At 41.0% G+C, this 13,878-nt stretch overlaps 1 protein-coding gene across 1 annotated transcript; it reads right to left on the minus strand.

Annotated features, from left to right (window-relative positions):
- Positions 1 to 2,700: 2,700 nt before the first annotated feature.
- On the minus strand, positions 2,701 to 6,598 carry grxcr1a (glutaredoxin and cysteine rich domain containing 1 a). Its single transcript, XM_086300743.1, has 4 exons — positions 6,076 to 6,598; positions 4,817 to 5,056; positions 4,650 to 4,715; positions 2,701 to 3,042 (listed from the first exon to the last, which is right to left on the minus strand). Exons 1-4 carry the CDS (start codon positions 6,475 to 6,477, stop codon positions 2,863 to 2,865), a joined length of 888 nt encoding a protein of 295 aa, XP_086156869.1. The 5' UTR covers positions 6,478 to 6,598; the 3' UTR covers positions 2,701 to 2,862.
- Positions 6,599 to 13,878: the final 7,280 nt, after the last annotated feature.

Consider the following 13,878-nt stretch of genomic DNA (forward strand, 5'->3'; position numbering starts at 1 on the left):
ATCACAGGTGAGGAGCATCTAGAATAATCCAGGTCGCGTATGATGGCACGAAAAGTCTTCATGGCGGATGAGCATCATCACCCTGCTCTACGCTTTTAGCCTCTTTACAGTGCTGCCTTGTCTAATCATGTTCAAGCAGCATTGTACAGGGCTATGACAGCATAGAGAGCTGTGCGGCTCGGGCACTGCGTTTCCCTGACCCCGTGGATGGCAGCCAACTAATGACATCATCCGTTTAAAAACACAAACTGCGAGGACTGCATGTGATCTGCCACTGAGCTGTGTCTTTTAGGTTCATGCTAATTTAGTTAAAGGCGTACATGCACTGCGTTACGTCGGACTGTTAAAACGTGTGCACATCAAGAGCTCATTGGGTTGAATTATCCAGATTTCTTTGTTAGTACCATCTGATTGTGCTGCTTCTGCATGAACCCAAGTCTCTTAACATGTAGGCTCCAGTGCATCTGATTTACTGCCAAATAAACCTCATGCTCACAGCCAAATATATCAGGTTTTTAATATATATATATAAACAGCAGGGTCTGTTCTCTAAACAACTTGAGGGTTTTGTAGATTTATCAGCACTGCACAAAAATGTAGTTAAAATGCTTTCATTGAATATGGGTGAGGTTTATGTCTACTTACATTTTGCCTGCCTAGTTTTACTGATATCATGACGGTGCCTGTGTGGAGCCAGTTCTGCTGTGGCGCCTTTTGAAAACCAGTCTATATTCTGAAAGATTTGAGAACCTTAAATTATGTGAGGAAAATTGCAGTAGTTACCATGGGCAGAAAATTATGGTAACCAGAACCAGCTTATCTATAATTTCTTGCCCCTCCCATAGCCTCCGACTTCAACAGTCTCTAACCCAGCAATCATGGGAAGGAAGCTTTTTTGGCACTGGGTGCTCTTTTCGTAAAAGGAAACGCCTGGAACTGGTTCTACATTGGCATCTACACTGAACTGATGCAAAATGATTATCTCATAAAATTCTATTTTAATGTATGTAATATCATGGAATATAACACAAAAAAGATCACAGATCCCAAATTTCCAGCTATTTTTCATCAGTAAATATACAGAAACACCTTCAGATGGGCTATAAAAGTGCCCTCTTTAAACATTGATATTGATTTTTCCACTAATCATCTACTTAGCTCTGTGACTAGAATAGTAAAACCATGAGAAGCACAAACCCTGTTGCTACATAAGCTATTGTTTGTGATGGATCGCCAGAGCTTTAAATAATGAGGTCAGCATATGTAAAGGATCCACACAGAAATTCAAACTGCTCCAATCTTTTGTTTGTCACGGGCAGCCGATAAAATAAAGGTGGTTTAACATAAGGTTGAAGTGAAGCAGGAATTATTTTGATTTGTACACAATAACAGAATTATTTCTTAATATATAAAAATTACTAGGGTCAATATTATTGAAAAACTGACCCTTTTGTTGAGCCATAGCACAAACTACTGTGTGTAATGTAATGTTAAAACCGAGGGTCAAGTCAGGTCAGTGTCAAGAACTAGAGTGAGTATCATCATCAAGAAATTCAGAGAGAACCACACAGTACAGAAGAAGCCTGGCAGAGGTGGGAAAGGAAAGACTTCAAAGACTCTGGGAATAAAACTAGTGAGAGATGTGTCTAAAGACCCCAGCGCAGCTGCCAAGATGCTGGTGTGTGACTTAGTCAAGTGGAATTGTAGTCTCAAAGAAGAGAATCACTAGAATCCTGCACAGGGATTGACTCGCAGACCAAGAAAAACTCCATTTCTGCAGAAGAGATATCTTCAAGCCAGACTGAAGTATGCTAAGGACAACCAGAGAAAGGGTGTGCATACTGGAAGCACATCCTTTGGTCAGATGATCAGAAGAGCACTTTGGCCTTGCTATGTTTGGAGAAAGAAGGGAGATGTGTAGAACCCAAAGAACACTGTCCTCACAGTGAAACAGTGATAGGACACCGTGCTGTGGTGACACTGCATAGCATGTGGAACTAGGAATCTCATCAAGGTGGAAGGAATTATGAAGAAAGAAGGGTGTGTCAAGATTTTGTAAGATACAAACCTGAGTCTCAGTCGTCCTTTTGCTTGCCAGTATGACAATTACCCAAAATATATATATATATATTGTTCTTGGTAAGAAACTCCATACCTGTAACTTCAAAGTATAGTACACAGGTAAACTGTGCTTCATGTCAACATACAGACTTCATGGCTGGGGCTGGAGCATCTTCTACAGAACTCCATGTTCTTAGTCGTTTAGGTAATTCTTTATGTTCGAGGTTGCCATGAGTACAAACATCTGAAGTGCCTGAAGCATTTGCACAGTACTGTGTATGAATTTTTAATGCTAGGTTTGAACAGTACTTGCCTGTAAACAACGTTCCAGTTTGCTGCCTTCTGCTGGCTGCAAACTGAGCGCTTGACTTTCACTCCTGGTGCTGAGTGTCTGTTATCCCGGACTCTGTCTGATATGGGATTATGTAATGAGAGCATTGTTAATGAAGGGGCCTCCTCACTAATTAACTAACAAGCTTAGGCTTGCAAGAGAGGAAGCAAGTTCATGACTCCTCAGTGGACCTATTTGACTGCCTGTTTAGAGATTCGAACAAAGATCTTTGAATGAGGATTTTGCAATAACCTAAACTTGTGACCTTCAAATGATGCTTCAACATGCACACACGAGCAAAACCAAAATCCATGAATTCACAGATTTTATTACAAATTCAAATCTTTGCTAACAATGGCCCTGGAGAAAGAGTCCTGCTGTATGGACTTTCACTGCCTGCGTATTATTACAGTCCCTTTGTAGGGTCCCAAGGAAAGAAGGAGTGATGTCGTTTCAGGCACTTAACACCCTCACTGGCTGCAGCTCGCACACGGATGTAGGCCGTTCTCATTGCACGAAGTACACTTCAGGGCTTTGAAGGAATCCGTGAAGCAGTTACGAAACACAGACATCTTGCTGCCATGGCACATCGGGCACGGGATGAAGGCGTAGCCCCCGCAGGTCTGGCACGTCTGGGGATGCTGTACCCTCTAAAACGGACAGACAGGTTCATTTAAATAATAAATACAAACAGGACTGACTACCACTAAAGAACTTACCCATTAATAAAATTACACCAGGCAGGCATAACATGAAACACACTGACATCTGACATAAATAACAATATTCATTTTAATACGATGCAACATTCTGCTAGGAGATTTTGGGCCTGCACACTTGCACTAAAACCCAAGTAGCCAGCTCAATAGAAACAGCTTTAAGTGTTCGCATGCTTCAGATACCAATGTGATTGAGCATCTGCAGAAGAAGTTTTGACTCCTACCTAATGTTAGGTCTGGTGCATGTCCTTTTTGTCTAACTTGTACAAAACCTGAGCTTTTAGCAATGACTGATAGATCAACATGAAACCAAAAGGTCTCTGAAGTCACTAATAAGTGCTTGTCAGGAGTACCTCGATCCAGGTTAAGAGCAAAACGAGACTGTGCTTTTTAGGTTGTGACTCCTAAGCTGTCAAACTCTCTTCCATTGGATGTTTCTTCTTGAAAAGCAACATATGAATACAGTTTGCTTTTTTTACCCAGCAACATGCCCCCTTGGGCCCGCGTGAGAGCACTGTGGGCAGACCCACACAGCCCAGAAGAATTTCCTTTTGGCTGTCCAAAAGAGCAGAACTACTACGGGCCCCACAAGGACTGGACTACATGGGGCCCACATGGGTTTTCTGTGGGCAACCCATAGTGGATTTACATATAGAAAATTTATGCAGGAGCCCCAGAAAGTGTGGGTTTAGCCTGCCCCATAGTTCACCCACAGATGCCAACTCTGTGCCCACACAGGCATGTTTGCTGGGTATTTTCTCCTATGCAGGAGAGTTTTTGCCAATTTATTCCTGCTTTTAGTTTTATATTTAATGGGCTTGCGTGAGAGCTAACAACCTTCTTTTCTCAATGTGTGATAGAAGGAAAATAAGCATAATAATATTATTTTAAACACAGCTTCCTTTCCAAATTGCTCAGCTGCAGAGCTGCAGACATGAATCAAGCCATGTCAGTGGTCAGTTCTGGACAGATTTTTGCATGCATGACCTTTCGGAGCTGCATACTTTTGTTTAATACCATGCAGTGACTGTATCCATGGCTTAAATGTCACGATACTGCTTTGTATTCACTTGTTTGTGGTTTGTACTCTGAAAAAAGCCCAGTGAATGTGCTGCAGCTCAGTGTGAAGCAGTAATGGTTGGTACATGTTCAGTTTGTGCTACAAATCCATCTGCTCAGTGTTGATGTGTTTGAAAGAATCAATAACAGGACCTCCATTATTAATGGTTGCCTATTGATGTGCACGCATGTTTTACAATGCAGTTTACTTGTGTTTTATTTATGGCATTGCTAGTTAGGGAACTTTGTGCTGCTGTTTGCATCTGTATGTGTTCACCTCAGTGGCTTTCAACCAAAGAAATCCAGTCATTCATTATAAATGTGATTACCTTAAGATTTAATATTATACGTATTCAGGCAAATCTAAAATGCAGCATTTAAATAATGTAACATCTGTGTGGGCCAAATGAAGCAGTTCACTTCACAGTCAAATCTGTTATGCACATTGTGATTTCTGAGGCACACTGAGAGGAACTAACCTCAATTTTTGTCAGAAGATCTTGCAGCTCTCCTGATTCATTCATGCCAAGTATCTTCTCAGCACCCTGCCGATTAAAAAGAGTAATCCTCCGTCTTTAATTAAGTCATTGCAGATGTATCATACATTGATCTCAGGTAATATTATGCAGGAGCGGAGAGAACTGACCCCAAGGTAGTGTCCATCAATGAACACGACTGGTAACGAAGGAGGTTCTCCCACACGTTTGCAACGCGCCTCCAGTTCCTTCCCGTACTCACTGTCCAGCGCGATGTTCTTTTCCATGAACTTCACTCTGTGGTTCTGAAAGATCTTTCTAACCAGCTCGCAGCGCTCGAACGTCGTCCTAACCACACGGAAACTCGTAGTGTAGATGACTATCCGCCCAAACTCCAGGGATAAATCCATCTACGAGGAAGCACAAATAAAGTTAAAGGATTCATAGTTTTTATTCAAACCATGTGTGGATTAAGTCATCCATCCCACTCTGAACACTCTGTATCTGTACTGTATCTCATGTAGTGGTATTTCCTGTGTTGTGTAGATATATATACATGAGTATTTAGCATACTTGGCGCCATTTTCCAAGAATCTTTCACGAAATTAACAGCAGCTACACTTACCATTTTATTTGTTGCTATTAAATAAGGAAGAATAATATGAAGAGGAAACAAATGAGGCATTTTCAAGGAGTTTTAATCCCAAAATGAGGTTTTTTTACTTAATAGTGGTACATGTTTCAGAAAGCTATATATTACAGTCTTTTTACAGCCTTGAAATAAATTTACACTTCGGAGACTTGAAACTTGTCCAATATAGCAATTTTATTTTATCAGCATTAACTTTTTTGGTCAAAGTTTATTTTAATTCTCCTCTGTTGAACTTGAAATTATAAATTATATAGTTACAAAGTCTTGTACTTGTACGTGTACTTGTTGAACCCTTTCCTTTGGGCTCAGATCAGGCTGTTCTGCCTTGATTCACGTTTAAACCACACTCTACGAGAAAGATAATCTCACTTAAGAGGGATAAGCAACATAATCTAGTCTGGTCACGCTGTGTCTTCACCTCATACTACTTTACAGAGAATAGTTTGGTAGAGATGACCTTCTTTCTTTCACTTTTGCATCAATATACGGGCCAGGTGATACCTCAGAATAACAAACAGTCCAGTAATACTAGAAAGCAAAGTTCTGAGAATTCATTAATCTGATTAGTTTCTCTTGAAACAGATAATGAAATGCATCATCAATCTTTCATTGTTCTGTGACCTTGTCCTCTATTCTAAGCTTTCATCCTGGTCACACATGTTGCCCCTTCCTGTAACTAGACTTGACACCGACGGGAACTCGTGTAAAAACCGTCCGAGTAAAAATGCAACAAGTTAAATCAATTCGATTAACCCAGGCTCGTTCACATGTACTTACACTGTTGGAATTAGGAAGATTTTCAAACAGCGTCTGACCTGCGCTGACTTTGTGCTTGACACCTCTCACAGTCCCATTTTTGCTGAGTATGTTGACCCTTTTGGTGGTGAACATCCAGTCCTTGGTGGCCCCTGCATACACGAGCAAGTCGTCGGGCTCATTCTCACTGTCCAGCTCGGAGCCCAGGTATCCAAACACGTGTCCATGTGCATCTCCACTTGTAGAGGGGGTGCTGGCTCGTTCAGCATCAGAGCTGCTGGTGCAGTCTGAATCCAGGGAGTCTGAAGGCCCCTCATCTTTGAACATCTCCTTTAGCACCCGGCCACTGTTCCCCGAAGCCACGCGGAACCTCACCCGCTTCTGTGGCTTCTCCTGTCCCGCCGTCACCATTGTCCCCTCCATCGTAAACCCTCTGCCACATCACATGGTCCACAACACTGTAGTCCAGCTCTTTCGTACTCATGCGGAGGTGAATGTAGGCCTCAGACACACTGTTTTGTTTCCCGTGGATTACTACCACGTTTAATCCTCGCAGCTTGAACAGATCTAAAAACAACTGAGCGCCTGTAAGCTGCCTAACAGTCACACAACCTGTAAATAATACATGCATTTCTACCATGGCAACCTACCAGGCTAGTCTCAAGTAAAATGATCGTAGTCTCTGAATTATTCATTGCAATTTACACAGTTTTCAACAGCACATTGACAGAAAACCTCATATGCTTTAATCAAACAAACATTTCCCCCTCTTGAGATGAAATGACAGCTGACACTGTCTGCATCAGATAAGCCAATATTTCAACATTTATTACAGTTATCTCGTTACTTTCTTCCCACAAGCTTGTGTTACGTCCCTCTGCAGCTTCTAATCGTCTCAGTGTTTTCAGCTGGTGCTAATTGGCCACACCTAGTCAGGTGTGGATAAAAGCATACCTGAGGCAAGCTTTCCGGCAGTGCACTAGTCTTTGCCTTGGTGGCACCAGCCATTTTAGCCAACCTGGTTTTCCATTTTAGGATGAAACCGCTTCTCACCCACACTCTGTTATTCATCTCCTTTTTTTTATGTTGCGGCTTTTGAGCCGGGTCGTAACAGCTTGTAATGAGGGTTGTGTTCTGGTTTTATACACATGCAAAACATGTAAAACAACTACAAGTACCCAGCAAAAAAGCCCAAACACACATTTGATTGAGTCTTTCACACCTTTTGTCCAGAGAGTGACATCTTAACTGCTGGATAAATTGATTCGGGGTTCCCAGAGGATTAATCTCTCTGACTTTTGTGATGTCCCAGCAGTTATTCTTATGCCAATATTATGTAAATTTGTTTAAAAAAATAAAATGTTTTTTTAATGGGAAAAAGAAGATAAAAATTCTTTCAGACTAACCTTTCGCGTGCTTAAACAAACACTAAGTCATTAAACTAACACAACAGTACATTCCTTAAAAACTTTAGCAAACATTCCTAATCAGCAGATGCTGCAAGCATGTTGACATTATTAGCGGATCCGAAGCCTCGCAGTTGTTCTGGTTTCTCTGAACTCCTTTAACACTGAACTGTGTTAACAGTAAATCCACAATGCACTTTATTCAAGCATACCTTTTTACTTTTACTTTATATGTTTGTGTATAGTTTAAACTTAATGTTTTACAGTGGAAATGCCGAATAGACTCAGAACAAGTTGCCAAAGTTGCATATAGCAGACTAAATCAAACAGTATTCTATAAGTAACAACTGTAAATGTATATGTGAAGATAAACCAGTGAAGTGGTGAAGGATTCAAATGCACACAGTAGTTCTGCAAGTATTCACAATTTTACAGGCCAGGTTCTACTCTTATTCTGAAAAATGCGTCACTCCAGTTTCAGTAACATACTGGAGCTTTTCTGCCATCTTAAAGTGAGGTGAAGTGACACCGAGGTGGATATTCCTCGTGCACTGAGCGCCTGCAGAGAGAAGAGGAAGACCGATAAAGTGTCACGGTGACTCAATACAGCAACATGTCCTCTGAGATGTCTCGGCCAGTTTTTCTGTGTCACAGGTGATGAAGCGGGTCCCTGGAGATGTGACGCATCAGCTTGCAGCGGTGACAGCACCACTCTGTTTGAGTGCTCCAGTTTGGCCCCTCAGGTGAGAGCTACAACCACACACACAAATACACTCTATGCCACCTCATTTCAATCACTGGAGAAAATCCATCTGTGAAAGTCCAATGTGTCAAACTAATATTTAGTGGCATCCCGAGGCTGGGGCTGCTTTATGGGTCTGGCTCTGGTTCCAGCTTTTATTGACTCTCCCTTAAACTGTCTTTTATTAAAAGCACATCACTGCAGCTATTACAGTGTGGCCTGTGTAGGTGTATTGTAAATTATTGCTGCTAACAGATAAAGATTTTCTGATCATTACCTTTCCTGGACTTTCACCCGTAAGTGTCTTGAAAACCTGCATTTCTCATGGTGGCTTTCGATCACGTTTTCTTTCCAAGTTAGGCCGGTTTGATATTTCACTCGAGGCATCTGTGTGAACCGTTTTAGTCAGTTTTAGTTTTTCTCACTGCTAATGAGTACAGGTGGTAAAAGCAGCCCTTGCAACAGCTTGGATTTAGTGTCATTTGACTCCAGACTCGTGAAGATGTCAGTTAAAGGAACCCTGCGATGTTTTCTTGGAGACAAAGGTTTTGTCCACATGTAGGATTACTTACCAGACTGCTCTCTGTGTATCATAGTGGTCCAAACATGTATTATTAAATCTGTTTTTATTTAGTCACAGACATCTTTTTAACTGAGGTAACTTTTTTTTTTTCATTTTAGGATCTTATTGTCCCACGTAAACAGTGTTAAACAATTATTAGGAAAATATTCACAGTGCATTTAACTACAGCCCAAAACATACACAGCACTGATTAAGCAGAGGACAAACTTTACAGAATATTTTACAGTTCCAGGTTCAGCAATAAAAACTGGATTTGAACTTCATTTTGGGGACATAATCCAAACGTTGAATGCTTTGGGAAAAGTAGGTCATGGTTCAGATGAGAGTTTTTGTCTAAATTCATAATTTTCAACAAAATCTGAGTTTTATGGTTACGATCATTAAATAGGTCAAATTTATTGTCCTCTGTCTCTCTTCCACAGCATGTCTTTTATCCTGTCTTCCTTCTCTCACCCGAAATGGCCGCACCTCCCTGAGCCTGGTTCTGTCGGAGGTTTCTTCCTGTTAACGGGGAGTTTTTTCCTTCCTATTGTCAACAAAGCGCTTGCTGGGTTTTTCTCTGTATGTGTGATTGTAGGGTCGACCTTACAATACAAAGCGCCTTGAGGCGACTGCTGTTGTGATTTGGTGCTGTGTAAATAATATTGAATTGAATTTACTTAAACACTATTCTTTTAATTGTAATAAAAGGCCCATTTACATATAGTTTTCATTTGAATTGGTTTGTTTGCGCCTTTAAGCACCACTATGTCTACACACCAGCTTTTCACCTGAAACAAAAGAGTCCTCTGTGGGTTCCTGCCAACAAAAGAGGCACTACAATATTAGATGATTCAAGATTAATTAAACACATTACCATGTTTTTTGCCTCCTTAAAGGCAGGGAGGGGGCATGCCTATCTGAAATTCAGTTAAATATGCCCACGCCATGTTGTGTCAAGCAGCCATTTTATCACACTTTGCCACATTTAGACAGGAGAGCACTGTGATAGTGATAGGCTATTCAACTTGAAGAGCTTATCTCTCAGCCTGGCTCATCAGCAGCACTAATATAACCTCAGCAGCCACCTCTACTGCCATTAAAAAAGTCATTTGAAAGGATTAATACTGTAACGCTCTCTAATTTCACTGCTGATTGTCGGCTCGCCTGCTACTAAGTGGGAAAAGTCAAACGGCGCGGGGTGAAAAATGGCTTCCATGCGTCCTGAATAAACATGAATATTCAGCATGATTTCCTTTCATGTTTACCTCAGTCTATGGCTGGTCTGCAGTACTGAGCTCTCATGCCAGAGAGAAAAACTACGTTGGAGATTGTCTGTAAGTTACTCCTACAGTTCGTTAAACGTATCGTTTGACAGGATGTACGCCAGATATCATCAGTTATAGTGAGCAGGTCAAATGACTATGCAGTGACTCACCACTTGTGAGTGGTTGGCCAATGAACCGTTTCCCCCTTCCCCGACTAGAGATCAACATCCACAAGGGGGCAGAGTGCAATTTAATTACAGCTAAATGTCACTCTGCCCAATCACGCCCTCAAGAGCTGTAGGCAAGGAATGAAAGATAGAGCTGCAGGTTGCAGCTGCATCCAGCCTCCTGGTTTGATTAGTCTTCACACAGGGACCGGTAATTCGTGATAGAAAGTGATGAAAAAACTGATCCAGACCAGCTGTGTAGGTGTTGGACTGATGTAACCTGGGAAGGCAGACGTTTAACTTTAACTTTTAACAAACAAAAAAGAGAGAAATCAGTGGATCCCAACTTTCTTTTTATTGCTTCAGAGCACAAAATTTTAATTAAAGTGTACCTGAAAGACAGTTCATTCAACGAGTTTTCTTTGTGTAAGGATGTAACTCTTATAAAGATTGAAATTTCCTCCTAATTTGGGTTACTTACACAAATATAGTGAAGATACCAGTGAGGAAAATATCCTCTTTTTTATCCTCCACTGTAAGCACCGATACCTTTTTAATACCTTCTGGGATAGGATCCAGTGAAGTTGTTGCAGGGTTTAAGCGGCCTTAGTATTTTCTCTCTAGGCAGCAGCAAAGTGGCTCAAAGTATTTTCCTGCAGAAGCAAAGAGCCCCCAGATAGGGGCTTACACACATCATCATTTATAAGCTGGTTATTCAGGATGATTTTTGTGAGCTATCTCTGGAGGACACTACAAATTCATTTTAGTTTGATGCAGGGAAAGTGACAGCGAGGCTTTTAGAGACAGGTTACTGGGGCTTATCAGGTGCTTCTGATTTAAGTTAAAGCGAGGACTTGTATAGTTGTCATGTTATATTCAGCAGCAGCCAGAGACAGCCCTGTTTCTGCATGTTTTTTTAATGCATTTGCTCAACATTTCTCTGAACAGTTTGTAGTGTTGTAGCAGAATTTTGTCAGTTAGCCAAACTCCAGATAGCTGGCTGTGCATCATCTTTACGTGGCCATGTTTATCTTGCAAAGTCTTCACTTCAGAGTCACCAAAAAGCATGCTGGAAGCTGATGTCTATCAAAATAGGTTCACCAAACTGTTATTCTAAGGGGCATCGATGACTTTTACTATATCTCATCGCATATTTTCCAATATTTGTAGAGGTATTTCAATCTGGATCAAAGTGGTCTGCTGGTAGAGCAACACTGCAAGTCTTTAAGCCATGCAACTACCTCAGCCAGAAAAAGGCTTTTAAAGTAAACTGAAAATTTCCACTGATCAGAGTGTATGACCTTCAGCAAAAAGAAAAATTATGAAAACTTAAAAGCTAAAACCTGAGATTAAGTCCCTGTTAAATTTTTAAGTTTGCTCAATTTAAAAAAAAAAAAATGAACAAGCTCTAATTTTGTTAAGAGACAAAATATCAACCAAGGATCCAGAAAAAACACATCGCAGTAATAAATTGATTTATATGTCACTGAGTGAAATAAGGATTTAAACCCCTACAAACCAGCCAGAATTCTAGTTGTGTGCCCATGTGGTGCACAGATGATAGTCAATCAACCAATCTATTACAGATAAACCTTTTAACCACCATAGGCAAGACCATAGAGCTGTCAGAGGACGTCAAGGACAAGTTTATAGACCTTCCACAAGAATGCAAGTACAGGACTTTGCCAGTGAACATGTTAATGATTCAGAGAAGGCTTGGGAGAAAGTGATGTGGCCAGATGAAACCAAAATCGAGCTCTTTGACATTAACTCAGCCTGGTGTGTTAGAAGGTAAAGAAGTGCTGAGTATGATCCAAAGAACGTGATCCATGCATGGAGGTGGAAAAGTTAGGCTTTGGGGACGACTTCACCGCATTGACGTGCCAATAGATGGGTCCATATAGTGTAAAATCTCAGACAAGAACCTCCTTCCTTCAGCCAGAACACTGAAGATGGTTTTCCAGCATGATGATGACACAAAACACATACTCAAGACAACAAAGGAGGGGCTAAAGAAGAAGCCCATTAAGATCATGGAGTGGCCTTTTCAGTCTCCAGACTGGTGGCTGAAGAAAGTGACAGCCAAGAAATGTGAAGGACTTAGAGACTAATGGGCCAGAATCTCTCCTGATATGTGTGCAAATCTGGTGACCAACTACACCATTTGCCAACAAGGGTTTCTCCAACAAGTACTACTTCATTTTTTGTTTGGGAATCAAATGCTTATTTCACTCAATGACAGCAACTCAATTTATGACCTTTTGTTTGTAACATGCTTTTTCATGATTTTTAGTTGATATTCTGTCTCTCAAAATGAAACTACAATAAAAACGAGAAACTGCTCATTTCTTTGTAGTTGAGCAAACTGACCAATTCAGCCGCTGATCAGATAATCGTTCCCCCACTGTATTAGAGCATGTTGGTGACAGTTTCCATAGAGCACTTAGGCTACAGTGGATCTACCTTTACTTCACTGTAGGCTGGTTTACCATGGCGCCCATATGCAATCGTGCTAGTTGCAATAATACATTTAAATTAGTGGGTAACTTATAGCTGATTTAAAATATTAATTCTATGATTTTCTGAAGTCCCACTGATTCTTTACTTTAATTTTGATCACAGACACTCTCATTGTAGGTATATTTACACTTCTATATTTGATCAAAGGAGTAAAGAAGTCTTTTTAGGTCACTCTGATAAAGATATAAATAAACGGATAAAAACACTCTTTCCGTTTGAAACTGACACAGATTTCGACGGTGGTACAAATTTGGACGGCTGCTTGAATGATTCATTGTTTGGACTGGATGTGCTATAAGACAGAAAACCAGAGCAACTCGCACATAATCGAAGAGGCAGGCTTCTTGTCACTGTTGCTTAGCAACCATGGGAGCTACAGAGCCAAATCCCTATGGTGGCGAGCTGATGTTGAATTAGGAGTGGGGGGAGAGAAAGGAAATCTTTGGGAGAGATGTGTCTCTCTAGTAAGAGGAGGAGGAGGTGAAGATGTTCAGGTATTTTGGATGCAGTTCATCTTGACCTCATGCAAAACATTGTGTGTTTTGTTTTTCCTCTTTTCCTGCTGAGAAGAGGACTTATAGTGCCACTGAAGGTGACCCCCCCTTTGTGTGGAAGATGTGCAGCCGAACATGTAGAAGTATAATCTCATTTCCCTCTAATCCCCACCACAGTGAAATGATTTTAATTTATACAGGAATATGGATAAAAATAGGAGGAGAGCCTCCTAAATCATTCCCATCAAAGAGTTTTAGATCAGATGAAAATATGCACTGAATCTCTCAGCTGGAACAAAAAGAACTGTGGAAATACTGTTGGTGAGAAATAGACATCAGACAGCTGTAGTGTATCTGCAGTTCTCTCAAGCAACTGCAGTGGTGCTGGTGCTGTACAAATGCTGTCTCCAGTGTGATTTGCATTCCAACTGCAGAGGGAAAGAGGACCCACTTTGATTTGCTGTATTCACAGCAGACAGGCAGCACAGCCTCGTTCTTTTGCATGTATATTGTCCTTTAAGTCCTATTTCAGGTTCCCGATCGTCCAAGTTAGAGCAGATTCATGACAGGCGAGTGACACTGATGAGAGCTAGAGTAAGTCACCCTGGATTAGATCTTCTGCTGAGCTCATCTCTAGACAATAATCACATAATAACACGGTGACT

The sequence above is a fragment of the Aulonocara sp. 'chitande type north' Nkhata Bay genome, linkage group LG2 (genome assembly GCF_057382095.1).
Source record: "Aulonocara sp. 'chitande type north' Nkhata Bay isolate Kocher_YH1m ecotype deep benthic linkage group LG2, A_spYH_male_GT1.1, whole genome shotgun sequence".
Classification (NCBI taxonomy): domain Eukaryota; kingdom Metazoa; phylum Chordata; class Actinopteri; order Cichliformes; family Cichlidae; genus Aulonocara; species Aulonocara sp. 'chitande type north' Nkhata Bay.